Source organism: Dromiciops gliroides, chromosome 2 (genome assembly GCF_019393635.1).
Source record: "Dromiciops gliroides isolate mDroGli1 chromosome 2, mDroGli1.pri, whole genome shotgun sequence".
Classification (NCBI taxonomy): Eukaryota; Metazoa; Chordata; class Mammalia; order Microbiotheria; family Microbiotheriidae; genus Dromiciops; species Dromiciops gliroides.
The window spans coordinates 263,585,639-263,603,030 of record NC_057862.1 but is presented as its reverse complement, the minus strand read 5'-3'; the positions used below and the strand labels follow the sequence as shown (position 1 = coordinate 263,603,030).

The window sequence follows — 17,392 nt, the reverse complement described above, 5'->3', positions numbered from 1 at the left end:
TAACCTTTGTCTGCCTCAGTTTCCTTAACTATAAAAAGGGGATAATAACAATACAACTCACAAAGTTGTTGGGAGGATCAAATAAGTTAATTGTAAAGCACTTAACACAGTGCCTGACACGTTCTAGGCACTTAATGATTAATTCCATTGGAATTTAAGCTCCTTGATGGCAGGAATTTTCTATCTTTATGCTTGTATTTGTATTCATGACACTATGTACATTGCCTGGAAAACTAAGTCACTAAGTGTTTAATAAATATTGTATCATCAGTTTATCTATCTGTCTATCTATCTATCTATCTATCTATCTATCTATCTATCTATCTATCTATCTATCTATCTATCATTAGCCCCTCTTTTAGAATTAAGGCCCACTGCTCATTGCAATAGAACACTAAGGTAGCATGTAGAGGCAGAGATTGAAGCAGCAGGGACATCCCTGAATGAATCAAGTTCAAGATGGTGCATTGGTTTGTATATCATTCCAGAATGTGGAGGCTGTTAGTGGAAGGGTACTAAGTGAAGATGTTTCAGATTAGAATTCTCCACTGTTAATTAATATGACAATTACATTGTTGGGCTTTTTGATTTCTTATCCTATAAAACAGCTATTATTGCTCTACTTATAATATACAATTTAATTTTTTAAAATAAGATTAATCAGGATTAAAAATAAGTCTCTTCTTCCATTTTTTTTGGTCCACATGATCTGGAAGTCAAGGTCCATTTTTTTTTAACAACAACCTTGCTGTTGTAAAGTGAGGAATAGAGAAATGTATTATAGATATCAGGATACAACAAATAACTAATGACAACTATGTCAAATATGAAAAATAAGCAAAGCTGGAGAAAGGAAATAAACATTTCTATAAAGCATACTGTGTGCTAGGAATTGTACAAATATTGTACTATCTAATCCTTACATTAATTCTTCAAGGTAGGTACTCTCATAATTCCCACTTTATAATTGAGGAAATTGGCAAACAGGGGTTAAGTGACTTGCTCAAGATCATATAGCTATTAAGTGCCTGAGGCCAGATTTGAAATCCAGTCTTCCTGACCCCAGGCCCAATCCTCTATTCACTGTGCCACCAGTTGCCTCTAGGCATAAATGAACATAAAAGATATCATTAGCATATAAAGAATAGAAAAAAAGATATTGGTCATGTAGCTATGAGAGGTGGTTCCAGAAAAAAAAAAAAAGGTAAATCTTCCAGAAGATTTGGGGGATCCTTGTGGAGAATTTATCAGAAAATATGGACAATAGTCTCACTGGATAGGCAAGAATGGATGGTTTATAAGCTACATCTTTGAAAAGAGTATCAAAAATAATGAGATCAAAGGTCCATTTGAATATTTTAATGTTTATACTAAAGGATTAATGAGCAATTATGTAATTTAAAAGAAAACTTAAAATGTCATTCTTAATGTTCTAGGAAAAATAATTTTAAATGTCACATTTAAATAATTGTTTAGTTCTTTTGATTTTTAAAATGTAGCTTTTTAATGTAATGCATTCATATAGATATATACATATGTGCATGTATATATGCATATATATGATTGTAAACTTGCTGTCTTAATTGAATTTAAATGAAAGTTGTGAGAATAAATTTTAGAAGAGAGAACAATATCGTTAATACATAGTTTGAATAAATGAATTATAACTATGAAACCTATTAGAAAACTTAAAATAGTATATGTTCTATTTTTTGTTGTTGTTGTTTTTCAGCTTCTCCATCAATTAAACTCTTGGTGGATGATCCCATAGTTGTAAATCCTGGAGAGGCGATAACTTTAGTATGTGTTACAACAGGAGGTGAACCTACCCCTACTCTTACCTGGGTAAGGTCCATTGGGACTCTTCCTGAAAAGACTGTACTGAATGGAGGAACTTTAACCATTCCTGCCATCACATCAGATGATGCTGGTACTTATAGCTGCATTGCAAACAATAATGTGGGAAACCCAGCCAAAAAATCCACCAACATCATAGTGAGAGGTAAGTTTTGCTAGAGAATTAAAATTTGATTTCCCAAAGAATCTAATTTATCAAGAGATAATTGGTGGTGATGAGATATATGTATATATCTTTCTTTAAATAAAATATGCCTATATAAAATTATTTGAAAAAATCTTTTTTTTTATTAAGTGCTTTATAAATCTTTGAATCTTAAAAAACCCATAATAATGTCATAGGAATACAGATGCATTCACCAAAAAGAGCCAGTACATTTCTTTCATCTCAATTGCTTCCTGAACAAGATGTGAGTTTTCTGAATATGGTATAAGTTATACGTGTCCTGGATCTTCAGGTTTTTCATTGATAGTGTCATCATCCTATTAATGACAAAGGCTCTGTAGGAGAATTTATAACAAACCTGAGTTGGCAAACTTAGGCTAGCTTTTAATCTTGGTTTTAAAAGGAGACAGGGGCACTAAAAATTAATGTTAGACAGAGAAAGAAGTCTTCCTAAGGGAGAGAACACCAGAAGTTTCACAGAGCTCCTCCTGAGGGAGAGGATAGAGAGAGAAGAGACTGAAGACATGAAAAGAAGCCTGTATATCCATGTGGACTCTATATGAAACCATACAGAGACACAAAAGAAGAAACTAACTATCATCAAGAGAAGGGAAAGGCATTTAGAAACTTTAATGAATTAAACATCCCCCTAAAACAAAAGCCTGATATTCTACAGGGTTTTTGTATGGCCATGGAACACTGTAGTCTCTGAAGAATTGAAATAGAGGTAAATGGAGATATACAGAATAGGTGTGAATGTATTACAAACATGGAATTAAAAAGAAGAAAAACAAAGGATGTCATCAAAAATCATGGATAAACAAGAAGATTGGCAGAAGTGAGGGATAACTGAAAGAGTCTGTGGTCTATTGGTATCTATTTATATGTCAAAGGAAAGTCTCCAGGACATTGAGTAGACCACTTGTGATGAAAGAAGAAAACAGGCAAATGTCACAAAGGATGTGCAGGTATTACATAGTTTAAGGAAAAAAATCACACATTGATGAGATCACAGATCCAATTGAATATTTGAAAAAATAAATAAACTTTGTTTTTTAGCCTATATGTATGCATGTGAGCTAAGGGTCCTTAGGAAGACTTATAAAAATTGCATGTTCCTAGGCAAAAACACACACACAACTCCCCCCACAAAACAACAACAACAACAAAAACACCTAGGATGATGAAACATTATTAAACATTATAAAGAGTGCCACTAAGGTGAACCTGGTTCATCAAATCAAAAAATGACACATGGTTATAATATCAATGTTAATATTTTAAAAAATATATATATTTTATTTCATTATTTCCCAATTACATTAAAATTTTAAAATATTCATTAAAATTAGCTCCAAATTCTCTCCATCCCTTCCAAAATCTCCACCCCTTGAGAAGGGAAATAATATGATAACAATTATACATGGAAAACATGCAAAATTCATTTTCATTCCTTGTTATAAAAGAAAACACACCCCCCCAAAAAACAAGGACAGCAAAAGTAATATGCTTCAATCTATACTCAGAGTTCATCAGTTATCCTTCTTGAGGTTGATATCATTTTTTTATTATGAGTCCTTTGGAATTGTCTTAGATAATTGTCTTCATCAGAGTAGTTAAATCTTTCAAAGGTGAACATCTTTACAATATTGCTCTTACCATGTTCTGGTTCTGTTGACTTCAGTCTGCATCAGTATAATATAAGACCTCAGGTTTTTCTGAAAGCAACCTACTCATCATTTCTTATAACACCATAATATTCCATCACAATCACATATCCATTTCCCAATAGATGGGCATTCTCTCAATTTCCAATCATTTGCCACCACAAAAAGAGCTCCTATAAATATTTTATACAAATAGTTCATTTTCTCTTTTCTTTCATTTTTTTTTTTGGTGATACAGACTTAGTGGTAGTATTGCTGAGTCACAGTTTTATAGCCCTTTTGACATAGTTCCAAATTGTTCTCCAGAAAGGTTGGACCAGTTCACAACTCCACCAGCAGAGCAGTGTCTCTATTTTTCTACATTCCCTCTAGCACTTGATATTTTTCTTTTCTATCATGTTAGCCAATATGATAGGGAGGAGGAGGTATTTTAGAATTGTTTTAGTTTCACTTTTCTAATCAATAGTAAATTATTTAGAATATTTTTCATGTTACTTTCATTTCTTCTTCTGAAAACTACCTGTTTATATTTTTATAAACTTGACTCAGCTCTCTATATATTTGAGAAATGAATCCTTTTTCAGAGAAACTTGCTATAAATTCCCAGTTTTCTACTTCCTTCTGCTTTTGACTGCATTCGTTTTGTTTGTGCAAAAACTTTAACTTCATGTAATCAAAATTATCCATTTTACTTTGCATGATCCTTCCCATCTCTTATTTGACCATAAACTTTTCCCTTATCCATATATCAGACAGATACATTTTCTATGCTCCCTTAATTCATTTATGGTATCACCCTGTATGTCTAAATAAGGAATATAAATCTTTTTTTTTAATGTATGAGGTATTTTATTTTTTCCATTACATGTAAAGATAGTTCTCAACTTTTGTTTATACATGCTTTACAATTTCAGATTTTGCTCCCTCCCACCCCTCCCTCCCCCCTCCCCTAGACATCAGGTAATCTGATATAGGTTATATCTATATATCTCTATACATATACATATAGATATATATATATATACACACACATATATATATATATACACATAATAACATTAATCCTATTTCTGCATTAATCCTGTTACAAGAGAAAGAATCAGAGCAGTGATGCAAAACCTCAAAATAGAAAGAAAAAAAAAACCAACAGCACCTAAAACAAAAGAAATAATATGGTTCAATCAGCATCTATACTCCACAGTTCTTTCTTTCTTTTTTTTTTCTTGGATTTGGAGATCCTCTTCTATCATGAGTTCCCTGGAACTCTTCTGTACCATTGCAATGGTGAGAAGAATATAGTCCATCACAGTAGGTCAACACTCAATGTTGATGATACTGTGTACAATGTTCTTCTGGTTCTGCTCATCTCACTCATCATTAGCTCACGTAAGACCCTCCAGGTTTCTCTGAACTCTTCCTGCTCATCATTTCTTACAGCACAATAGTAGGAATATAAATCTTTATTTAAAATTTTGTCATTCACACATGTTACCTCATTATCTCAAAACAATTTTATTTCATAGTAAATATCTGTTTCATAGATGAGAATCTGAGATAGAAAGAGTAATTCATCCAAGGTCATACAGTCACAGATCCAGGGCTTCCAGGTAACTCAAAGCCATTTAGTCCCAAGGATTTCAAGTGTATAAGCATCAAAAGCAGAGTTTGAGACTCAGTCCTCTGGTTCCAGAGCCAGTGCTCTTACTAATGTTCCATACTGTCATAAAGCTAAAAAGTAGAATAGATGATAGTAGACTTAATTTAGTGTTTTGTTTTGTTTTTTTAAACCTTGATGTATAAGATGAAATGATTGAAACATTTGGGCAGAATTTTCTTGAAGTGTAAACTTCAAAAGTGAGGATTAACATTTTCAAATGGATTTGTTTTTACTTGAAACAACTTTGTCATAATGCAGAACTCCTTTTTGTATAATTTGCAGTAGTGGAAAAATGACTTAAATTGGTAATCATTAATTTTGGGGGGTGGGACCATGAGGGTTAAGTGACTTGCCCAGATTCACACAGCTAGTAAGTGTCAAGTGTCTGAGGTCAGATTTGAATTCAGGTCCTCCTGAATACAGGGCCGGTGCTTTGTCCACTGCACCACCAGCTATCCCTGGTAAATATTAATTATGATATTATTTTCCAGTATAACTTCAGCTAGTCACTAAAAGGTTAAGCCCATGTTTCTCTGAATCTGCATTTCCTCTTTCCAAAAAAGGATAGAAGAGATTTCTAAGATCACTCTTTCAAAATTAATCTATATCAGTAGTGGACTCATAGCCATTAAATTAGTTCCAATGAAATATAAGGGTGTGTGTATATTATACTGATCAGTGTTACTGAGTGTATGCAAGATATACTGCTGTTAAGAAATTTGTAGTCTAGTAAAGAAGTTAACATGGACACAGAAGTCATTACAAGGCAGTATATGTTAGGTATGAATGATAAAAAGAAAACAAGAGAAAGTGAGAAAGAGGAAGAAAAGAACCTGGTAAAGGAATTCAGCAAAACATTTTTTCTGAATTTTAAAAACGTTTTAAGATTAACAAGCATTTGTTTTTATGCTACGTTCAGGAAACTGCATTTGAACTTAAATGAAATATTCTGATGCATTTTGTTCTAGTATGATACTGAGGTTTATAAATAACTATTGTTCTGTACAAAGAATAAACATTCATTCATTCATTCATTTATGCAGATGATATGATTTACTTAGTGAACCACAGAGTCAACTAAAAATAATAGAAACAATTATTTTCAGAAGTGTTACAGGCTATAAAATAAAAGCCTATAAATCATCAGCATTTCAGCACACTATGAAGAAAATCCAATATGAGATAGAAAAATAAATTATAAATCACTTGAGAATCTCCCTAATCATGTTGGATTTGAACTCAGGTCTCTCTGACTCCAGGCAAAGTGCTCTATCCACTGTGCCATATAGCTGCCCATTTGGCTTTTAAAGCCCTTTACAATTTGTCCCTATCTTACCTTTCCTGTCTTCTTAAATTTTATTCCAGTCCACATACACAATGATCAAGCAACACTTGCTCTCTTTGAAATGACACTCCATCTCCTAATTTTTCATCTTAACTGGCTGTTTCCCATACCTAGAATGTTTTTCCTCATCTCTGTCTCCTGGTTTCCTTCAAAATTCAGTTCAACTCTTACCTTCGACAGGAGATTTTTCCTTGTCCCTCTAATACTGATATGCCTTCCCTTTCTTTCCTCTGATTTCTTTCCAATTATATTGAATATATATATATATATATATTTTGCATGTTGTGTTTCTTTCTCCCCTACCCTTCTTCCCCTGCTCCCCTCCCCCAATTTGAATGAGATCTCTAAACAAAGGCAGGATGGAGGAGAAACAATCACCATCAAAATAACTACCTTTCCCCAAAATCATAAGCACAAACCAATCTAAAAGTAATAGTACAGCCAGAGGCCATTTGAAAAAAACAAAAAACAGCCAGGAAACCAGTAAAAGAAAGCTGATTATCAGAAACAGAATGATATCTTTGCTCCAAAACATTTATGAAATTATGTCTGGAAGCAGAAGCTAAGAATTTATAATTCCCTTGCTTGCAGCTTCTCCCTTGGCTTTAGGTCATATATCCTCTTCCCTTATTCTTCTATCCATCCTATGTGTCCTGATTTCTTGGCTACTTATCATCTGCCACTGGGATATTCACCCCTAGCTAAGTAAAACCATACCTCGTGGCCATGAACATAATAATTTCCAATATCTTTTCAGGGACCTATTGTTCACACTTTGACCTATACTCTTATTTTGGGAAGAAGGATTAATTGGGCAAAATCTCCCACTTCACACTTAACTTCTCCCTATTCAGATTATGTAATGCTTCTTGTACTTCTGTGTGGTCAGATCTCCCTCTAAAACCTAAGCCTCTTTGGCTTTCAAAAAGGTGGTTTGCTCAAATAGTCCAGGAGGAAAGGTGAAAATGATTTTCAGAATAATGCCATTTTCCCCAGGGAGCTGATTTATGCTTTCAAAATCAGATCTAAAGTTCCCAATAAAATGGCTTTAAGGATGTGTTGCACTAAAAAAGCATATCCTTAAGGGAGCTGACAATGATTAAGGGGAAAGAGTAACTCCAAAAAGTCAACAAATTTAATAAGAGTGGGAGTCAACAAATTGGTCTTTTAAAAAGTAGCACTTGATGAAATTCACAGATGATATGTGATTTAGGACAATTCTGCCTGATACTAGAGGCTACATGAGTCCCTTGATCAAATAAGATGAAGGTGGGGTTACCATAGGATATAATCTCTCCATGGCATTTTTTCTTCAACTCACAGATTATCTAGGTTTGGTGAATGTTAGCAGTATATTCCATCAGCAAAATTCCACTACTGATATTGCTATAAAGGGATGCCACCTTTAGATAAGATCCACAGCAACCACCCCAAATTCTTTATATATGATGACCTCCTCCTTTCTTGTCACATAGGACAACTCCACAAGCCATCCAGGAAGACAGCCCCTGTTCCCTGCCTCCTAAGGACACACCACAAAACCAAGGTTGTTCTTAACTCCCCTCTCATCTCATTTCCTGCATATGTATGCCATTCCACATTTTATTTAATTAAGGTCTGCTTGGGAAATAGTCAGATTGAGTTTGTGGACCTCTTCATTGATCTTATTTGGAAGATTACAATCTTATTTTCCAGTTCTCTGCCATATAGAAGAACTACTTTGAACAGTGTCATACATATATGTACTATTCCATTTTCTTTCATCTCTTCAAGACCTAGACATAGTAGTGATATTGTTCAGCTAAAGGGTATGCAAAGTTTAAAAATTTTGGAGACACCTTTTTCCAAAATTTTGCAAATTTTGGAACATGATTCCAAGTTGCTTTCAAGAAAAGTCTCAACAATTTACAATTTCTCCAACAAGCATTTACAGCCCCTCCAACAACTGCTACTTTCTTTTTTTCTCAACTTTACTAATTTGGTGGATGTGAGGTGAAACCTTGGAGTTTTAAAATTTTTCATTTGCCTAATTATTAATGATTTGGAACATTTTTTCATATGGCTATTGATAGCTTGGATTCTTTCCTTTTATTATTAATGGGGAAATGGCTCTTATTCATATAGATTTTAATCAGTTCTTTATATATCTTAGAAATAAAATACTTATTAGTGAAATGTGCTACAAATGTATTTTCCTAGTTGCCTATTTCTATTATAATTTAAGCTATATTGGTTTTCTTGTGTAAAAACTTAAAGTTTTATATAATCAAAATTACCTATTTTGTCATTTGTGATCATCTCCATCCCTTGTTTGGTCATGAACTCTCCTCCTATCTGTACTTACCAAAGTCAATTTCTTCTTTGTTCCTCTACTTTATTATGTGACTTTTTCTATCTGGCATATAAATACATACATACTCACACCTTTGAAAATTAATTTAATATGTGGTGAGATGTTAAATTGTACCTGATTTCTACTGGACTGTAGTTCAGTTATCCCAGCATTTTTTGCCAAATAGTGAGTCCTTACTCCAGTAGCTAGGGTCTTTGGCTTTATCAAATATTGGGCTACTAGGTTTGTTTCCCTTGGTAAGTTATGTATATAATTTGTTCCAGTAACCAATCTCTTTATTTTATAAAAGCACCAAATCATTTTGATGATTATTGATTTTTATTATAGTTTGAGTTCCAATACTGCTAAGCTCCTTTCCTTTCCATTTTCTTTTTTGTTATTTTCTTTGAGATTCTTGGCATTTTGTTTTATGAGCTGAATTTTGTTATTATTTGTTCTACTTCTGTAATATTTTTGTAGTTTGGTTTGTATAATGCCAAATAAGTAAATTAATTTGAATAGTATTGTCATTTTAATTTTACTGGCCCAACCTTTCCATGTGTAATTAATATTTCTCTTAATTATTTAGGTCTGGCTTTCATCAGTGTGTTATAGTTGAATTCATGTAGTTCCCATGTGTATATTGGTAGGTATTTATGCATTCTATAATTATTTTAAGTAGAATTTCACTTACTCTTTTTGCTAGGTTTTGTTGGTAATTCAGAAAAATCCTGGTGATTAATGAGGATTCATATTTTTTTAGCACTGAATGTGGTGACTTTATTGATGGTACACAACATAGGACCCCATGCTTCTCCCCTCTACTATAGTTGTGCCCCATAGCCAGGACAGTGTATAGGCAAGAAATGCTCATTATCAGGAAATATATTAAGGATTTGAGCTTCTCGGTGTTGTAATTCTCCTTTTGACTTGGGATGAATATCCATGACTATCTACTTTACTCTTCAGAGGTCAGGTACTACATGGTTGCTATAAACTATACTCATCGTTATACCAGCAAATGATCTTGATGAAATGGTCATTAAGGGCAATACCAGCACCAAAGGTAGAAGAGTAAATACTGTTTTAAGGTCACATAATACAACCTGGTCCTTTGAAGCCCAGATTGCCCTTTAAAGGCGTATTATGTCACTTTCTTGATATCAACATATTCAATAAGTTTCTCTAGGTAGCAGGTCAGAGATACATTGGGATTAAGAACAGTGAAGAGAAGAGAAAAAAAAAAAGAAGAGCATGACTTTGACCTTCCATTCTGTTCAGTGATAATCATGCCCACATCTTTGGCATCAACCATGGAAGCTTGGATAATATTTTTGGACAGTGCCATGTCTATCTTGCCACAGCTTGCTAGAGGAGCCATCTCTTGTGTTCTGGGTAGCAGCAATGACATAGATTCTGGTCATGAGTCCTTTCATAATGCCAAAGTTGTCATGAATGATCTTGGTTGCTGGGCTAAGAAGTTAGTTGTATATAGGAGGCTGATAATCTTAAGTGAATTATCGTATTTCTCATTGTTTACTTCCATCATAAATACTGGACAATATAAGGGGCAGAGATAATGATACACTAAGTTCCACCATTCAGGTGAGCCCTGGCCTTTTTCATTAGAGTAAAGAAATGAATGGATTCTACTGCCTTCTCAGATCTAGCATCTTTCCATTTAATATTGGTGGAATAATGCCCCTAGAAGGTAATAATGGCTCTTTCATTGATAAGCAGCTTTCCATTCTCAGTCTCAGTGGTTCCCTTGAATTTGCCATGAGGCAAATCATATTAGAACAAATAAACCATGTAGTCGAAGCTAATTAAAAGGTCACTGATGGCCATAACATCCTTCTGACTGATGTAAATACAGCCTTGGTCACCAGATGCCCAATATAGATGTATCTATTTATTCTAACCTTCATCATCTGGTCACAGAGATGTTACTGTAATAGCTTGGGAGAAGAGCTGAGAACCTGGACTTATTTTATATCCTACTGCTTTGTGAGTTACTAATTACCGAATTGATTTTAGTTGACTCAAAGGAATCATTTGTTTCCTCTTTTGCTATACATATTCATTTAATTTCTTTTTCTTGTCTTATGAAATGAAATGATGACAAAGTAGTGAATTGGAATTGAGTGTCATTTTCTTTCTCACCCCTTTATTTTGTTATTCTGGGGATTATTTTCCCATCAAGTCACCTTATATCCATACCTCTTTACATATATTCCTAATTCTTCTTATAGTATTAAGTTGTTGAGTTATAAGTATTATCTTACTGTATAGAAATATAGAGTTTAACCATATTGAATTTCTTATGTTTTCTCTTGTTTCTTTTTTTACCTTTTTATGTTTCCCTTAAGTATTGTATTTGTAGGTCAAATTACTTATTCAGCTCTGGTCTTTTTATTAGAAATTCTTGAAAGTCCTCTATTTATTTAAGTATCCCCCTTTGCCCCTGAAAGATTATATTAAGTTTTTCTGGGTAGATGATTCTTGGTTGTGTGGAAATTTATTTTGATTTGGAGACCCTGCCTTTGGGCTGAGATTAAAAAGCCTTAGGCCCTCAGGTTCTTTTGTTTTTTTTTTTTTTTCTCCTGTGCCTCTCCTCCTCCGCTTCAGCCGAACCAAAAAGCCCGGTGGGTTCGGGACTCCATGTCAGAGGGCTGGGGGAAAAAGCCAAAAGCCCCAGCTCCCTACACCCTGGGGGGATCTACCCCAGAGATCCTGGGCTCGTGCAGGCTGGCCTCTAGCACAGCTCATGCGGAGCTCCCAGGAGCACAGCAGGGGGCACAGGCCCCTCAAGTGCCTGGCCGCAGTGCTAGTGAAGCCAGCTGATTAACTTAGCATGTGCAGGGGTGCACAGGGCCCAAGGTTTGACGGGAGAGAAGGAACATATATATAGGGGGTAGACATACGGAGGTGGGGGGAGAGAGGCCAGAAGATTAAGAGGACAGTAAGAGAGGAGATAGACAGAGGAAGGAGCAGTACAGAGTAAGGGGCTTTTCAGGGGTTCATCATTAAGGTAGTGAGAGAGAAGTTAAAGAGTGAAAGTGCAGGGAAGCTGGAGTGAAGGAGAAAAAGAGTGAAAGTTGGAGAAAGCTGGAGCATACTCTAAGGCAAGAGGTGGCAAAGGGCCCTTATTGTATTAAAAGCAGACAGGTTGTAGAATTTGCATTTCTTAACCCTTATCTCTTACATTGATTTTTATAAATAAATTCTGCTTTGATTATTTAATTAAGAGGCTTCTTAATCATTTGCTTATCAATTTGGGAGGGAGCAAGTGTGGAGAAATTTTTAAACAGCCCATATTAAATTAATAGCAGTCAGATAGCCAGCCAGTCAGAAGTCCCCAGATTAGTCCTCCAATAATATTAGTCCCCCCAAGTCAGTTAAAATATTCTTACAGTTGTAAACCTAACTCCTTTTGCCTTTTGGTATAAAATATTCCAATCCCTCTGGCTTTTAATGTGGAAGCTGCCAAATCCTCTATAATCATGACTGTAGCTCTACAATATTTGAATTCCTTCTTTTTGGCTGGTTGTGATACTTTCTCTGTGATCTGTGAGCTCTGGAATTTGACTATGATGTTCCTTGAGAGTTTCTCTATCAGGATGTCCTTCAGAGCATGATTGGTGGATTCTTTCAATTTCTATTTTGCCCACTGGTTCTAATATATCAGGGTAGTTTTCTTTGATAATTTATTGAATAATGTTGTCCAGGGTTGTTTTTTCTTTTTCTTTTATGGATCATGGCTTTCAGGTAGTACTATAATTCTTATATTCTCTCTCCTGGATCTATTTTCTAGGTCAGTTATTTTTTTCAATGAGAAATTTCACATTCTCTTCTGTGTTTTTACTTTTTTGATTCTATCTTATCTTGTTGTCTCGTGGTCTCATGTAGTAATTGGTTTCCCCTTGTTCAGTTCTAATTTTTAAGAAATTATTCTCTTTAGTGAGCTTTTGTATTTCCTTTTCCATCTGGTCAATTCTATTTTTTTAGGGAGTTATTTTCCTTCCTAAATTTTTGTATATCTTTTACCATGCCATTGACTCTTTTTGCATGATTCTCTTACATTACTCTAATTTCTTTCACCAATTTTTATTCTACTTTTCCAAATTTGCTTTTTGAATTCATTTTTATGTTCATTCAGGAATTCATTTTGGTCCTGAGCCCAAATGACATTTTTCTTTGAATTTTCACATGTACCCATTTTGAAACTAATTTCTTCTAAATTTATGTCTTGGTCCTCCCTAACACCATAGTAACTTTCTATAGTCAAGCTCTCTTTGTTTTTTTGCTTATTTTTTTCTTCCATTTTTTGTGATTTGGTGTTTTTATGTGAGAGTTGGACACTGTCACAAGCTTTGTGTTCTGGGTTCTGGTCCTTACTAGTTCCTTTCACTGGGCTTCAGGGCTTAGTTGTTTGTTTTCCCTGGCTTCCTTTCTGGCTTATATCAGAGTATTTGGGGCTTCCTCATTGGCTTCCTCTGGTTGTGGAGTTTAACTGCTGACTTACTCCAGGGGTGGGACCTTGCTGTTGTATTATTATGGTAATAGTCTTTCTGGCAACTGGCCCTGAAGGAGGTATTTTGTTGTTGCTCTGCCCCATGGGTCAGACCCTTCTGCTGGGTTGGTATGGATATAGAGCCTCTTTGTTAACAGGCCTAGGAGGAGTGATTTTGTTGTTGATTTGCCTGAGAGGTGGGCCCATGCTGCTGGTTGCTATGGAAATAGTCTCTCTGCTGGTAGGCCCCAGGGCTTCAATGCTGATTCTTGAAAGTCTATATGGTTTTTTAAATCATTTTAACGTAAACAAATGTTGTATTTTGTAAAAAAAATATTAAATTCATTTAATTTTTATTAATTTATTTGTTAACATGATTACTTATGTTCATTGTTTTCCTAATTTTGAACATTTCTTGTTTTTTATACCATAATACGTGATTAGTCTTTGTAAGTGTTCTGTGGGGTACAGAGAGAATTATCTCTGTAAATTAGTTCAGGTATTATTTAAGTATTTAGTTGCATTGTATTGTATAATATTCCTACACAAATTAAAAAAAATGTATTCTATCATATTCCCATTTAGAAGTTACTACACTGGGGCAGCTAGATGGCACAGTAGATAAAGCACCAGCCCTCATTGCCCTGCCAAAAATAAAAAAATAAAAGTTGCTACACTAGACAAATCTAAATTAGTTTGTACAATTGATTCATCTCTAAATTTCTCTTCTTGTTTATTCTTCTGTTGGATTTATTAACCTCTTAAAGAGGAATTAAATATACTACTATTGTTATTTGGGTGTAACATTTCAGCTTGCACAGATTTTATCATAAAAAAGTTTATCCTTATGCCATTTTATAGAGGGGTGCCCCAATTTTGGACTTGGAATTAGGAAGAGCTGAGTTTGAATCTTATCTAAAACATATTATCAGTATGACCATGAATAAGTCACTTAAAGTTTCTCAACCTCAATTTCCTCATCTGTTAAGTGGGAATGATAATCTTTAAAAATCTACCTGGAGGAGTTGTTGCAAAGACCAAGGAAAACCTTAAAAGGGAACATAAATGTACTTATTCATTGGCTTTTTCTCAATCTTCATCCTCTTTGACCTCTTTACATCATTTGAAGCTGTTGATCACTTTCCTTCTTGATACTCTTTTCTATCCAATTTTTGGGATACTACTTTCCCTTGGTTCTCTTCCTAGCCATCTAATTGCCTGCTCCTTCTCTGTCTCCTTTGTTGAATCCTCTTTGATTTATGGGCCCTCTTCACTTCTCCCTCATACTACTTTGTCTGGTGATCTTATCAGCTCCCACAGGTTTAATTACCACTATAGTGCTATAGTGCTATAATTACTATTTAACTACCAGAATAGAGCTGAAGTTTATCAAATCTATCCTGCCCCAAACTCATCGATGACCTCCAGTCTAGCATTTCCAACTTCCTTTCAGACATCTTGAACTTTTTCAGACATCTTTTAAAAATAATTATTTTTATTCATTTTCAGGGAATATTTCCCAATTATATGTGAAAAACTATATACATATACATATTATAAAATTATTAACTAGCTAATCTTAATCTGAAAAAATATATAATTGGACTTATATGAAAAATTATAATTATTTGAAAAATTATAAGCTTAGAAAAATTATAATTGGGTGGTAAGTCCTGCCATTCAAATGTGAAAATATTTTTATTAACTTGGGGGGACTAATCTATCTGGGGACTAATGTGGGGACTTTTGACTGGCTGGCTATCTGACTGCTATTAATTTAGTATGGGCTGTTTATAAAATTTCTCCACACTGCTCCACTCCCAAAATTGATAAGCAAGCAATTAAGAAGCCTCTTAATTAAATAATTAAAGCAGAATTTATTTATAAAAATTAATGTAAAGGATAAGAAATGCAAAGTTATACAAGACCTGACTGCTTTCCACCAGTCTCTCTCCTGCTGCTTGTGTTTCTTCTTTGCCATCTAACTTTCCTCTCTGCTCTGTAGTGATGAACCCTGAAAAACCCCTTACTCCATACCACTCCTTCCTCTGTCTGTTCCCTCTCTTGCTTTCTCTATCCTCCAGAGTCCTTCTCTTCTCTCTCGCTTTCTTCAACCACCGTACTGTCCCCTTCTGTTATCTTAATCTTCTGGATCCCCCTTCACTGTCTTCTTTCCTGTATATATGTTCCTTCTCTCCCCTCAAACCTTGGGCTCCCTGCACCCCTGAACACGCCAAGCTAATCTGCCAGCTGCACTAGGGCTGTGCCCAGCAGGGCTTGGGCTGTGCCCCCTGATGCGTGCCTGGGATCTCCAGGGCAGCTCCCCTCAGAATGTAGGGATCTGGGGCTTTTTTCCCCCAGCCGTATGACCTGGCATCCTGTAAAGCCCATGGGACATTTTTGGCTCAGCTGAAGCAAAAGGGAAGGGGCACCAGCCCCTCTTACACAGAAAAAAACCCTGAGGGCCTAAGGCTTTTTAATCTCAGCCTAAAGGCAGGGACCCCAAATCAAAATAAATTTCCACAATATACATACACCTCCTTGCACCTTGTACCTCCTTGATAATGGAAACAATTTGATTTTTTTTTTTTGCAGGGCAATGAGGTTTAAGTGACTTGCCCAGGGTCACACAGCTAGTGTCAAGTGTCTGAGGCTGGATTTGAACTCAGGTTCTCCTGAATCCAGGACTGGTGCTTTATCCACTGTGCCACCTAGCTGCCCCAGCAATTTGATTTTGATTATACATATGAGGTCACACAAAACATATTTCCATATTATCCATGTTGTAAAAGGAAACACAAACAAAATAAAACTATAAAAATAAAGAAAATTTTAAAAAAGCATGCTTCTATCTGCATTCAGAGTTCTTTAGTTTTCTCTCTGGAAGTGGATAGCATTTTTCATCATGGGTAGTTTGGAATTGTCATGGATCTTTGTCTTGATAAGAATAGCTAAGTCTTTCATAGTTGATCATCCGTGTAATATTTTTTTTTTGTGGGGTAATGGGGGTTAAGTGACTTGCCCAGGGTCATACAGCTAGTAAGTGTCAAGTGTCTGAGGCCGGATTTGAACTCAGGTACCCCTGAATCCAAGGCCAGTGCTTTAACCACTGCACCATCTAGCTGCCCCATCATCCATGTAATATTGCTGTTCCTGTGTTCTGTTTCCTTCTCTTTGCATGAATTCATATGTCTTCCCAGATTTTTCTGAAGCTATCCTATTTTGTCATTTCTTATAGCATAATAATCTTCCATCACAATAAACAGAACTGATTATCTTTTCTACTAAACCCTCCCAGTCTCTTAGGCTCACAATTTAGGAGGCATTTTAGATTCCTCATTATCTCTCAATTCCCTACCCCTACCACATTATCCAAGCTGTTCCTCAAACCTAACAATTTCTCTTTTTCAGCATCCCCTGTATATACCCCCGTTTTTCCTCTGACTTACCACTCTTTTGCAGGCCTCATCACCTCTTGCCTGGGTTATTGCAATAAACTGCTGGTAGGTTTGGTGGCCTTAAGTCTCTCCCCACTGCAATTCATCCTCCATTCATTCACCAAAGTCATTTTTCTGTAGTACAAATCTTATTATGTCACCCCTCCACTCCCATTCAGGAAACTCAATTGTCTCACTACTGTCTCCAGAATCAAATATAAAATGTTCTATTTAACATTCAAAGAACTTCAGAACCTTTCCTCCTCCTTACTTTCTAGTCTTACACTTTACTCCACAATACATATTCTTTAATCCAGTGACACTGGCTTCCTGCCTGTTCCATGACCAACACACTCCATCTCTCAACTCTGGGCATATTCTCTGGCTATGCCTAGAGGATATCTATCCTCCCTCCTCC

General features: G+C 35.3%; 1 protein-coding gene across 1 annotated transcript in view; it reads left to right on the top strand.

Annotated features, from left to right (window-relative positions):
- Positions 1 to 17,392, top strand: part of MDGA2 (MAM domain containing glycosylphosphatidylinositol anchor 2) — a 707,950-nt gene that overhangs the window by 319,014 nt on the left and 371,544 nt on the right. Inside the window, exon 6 of the mRNA XM_043986356.1 lies at positions 1,733 to 2,002. Coding sequence (XP_043842291.1) covers positions 1,733 to 2,002 — 270 coding nt within the window. The remainder of the gene's footprint in view (positions 1 to 1,732; positions 2,003 to 17,392) is intronic.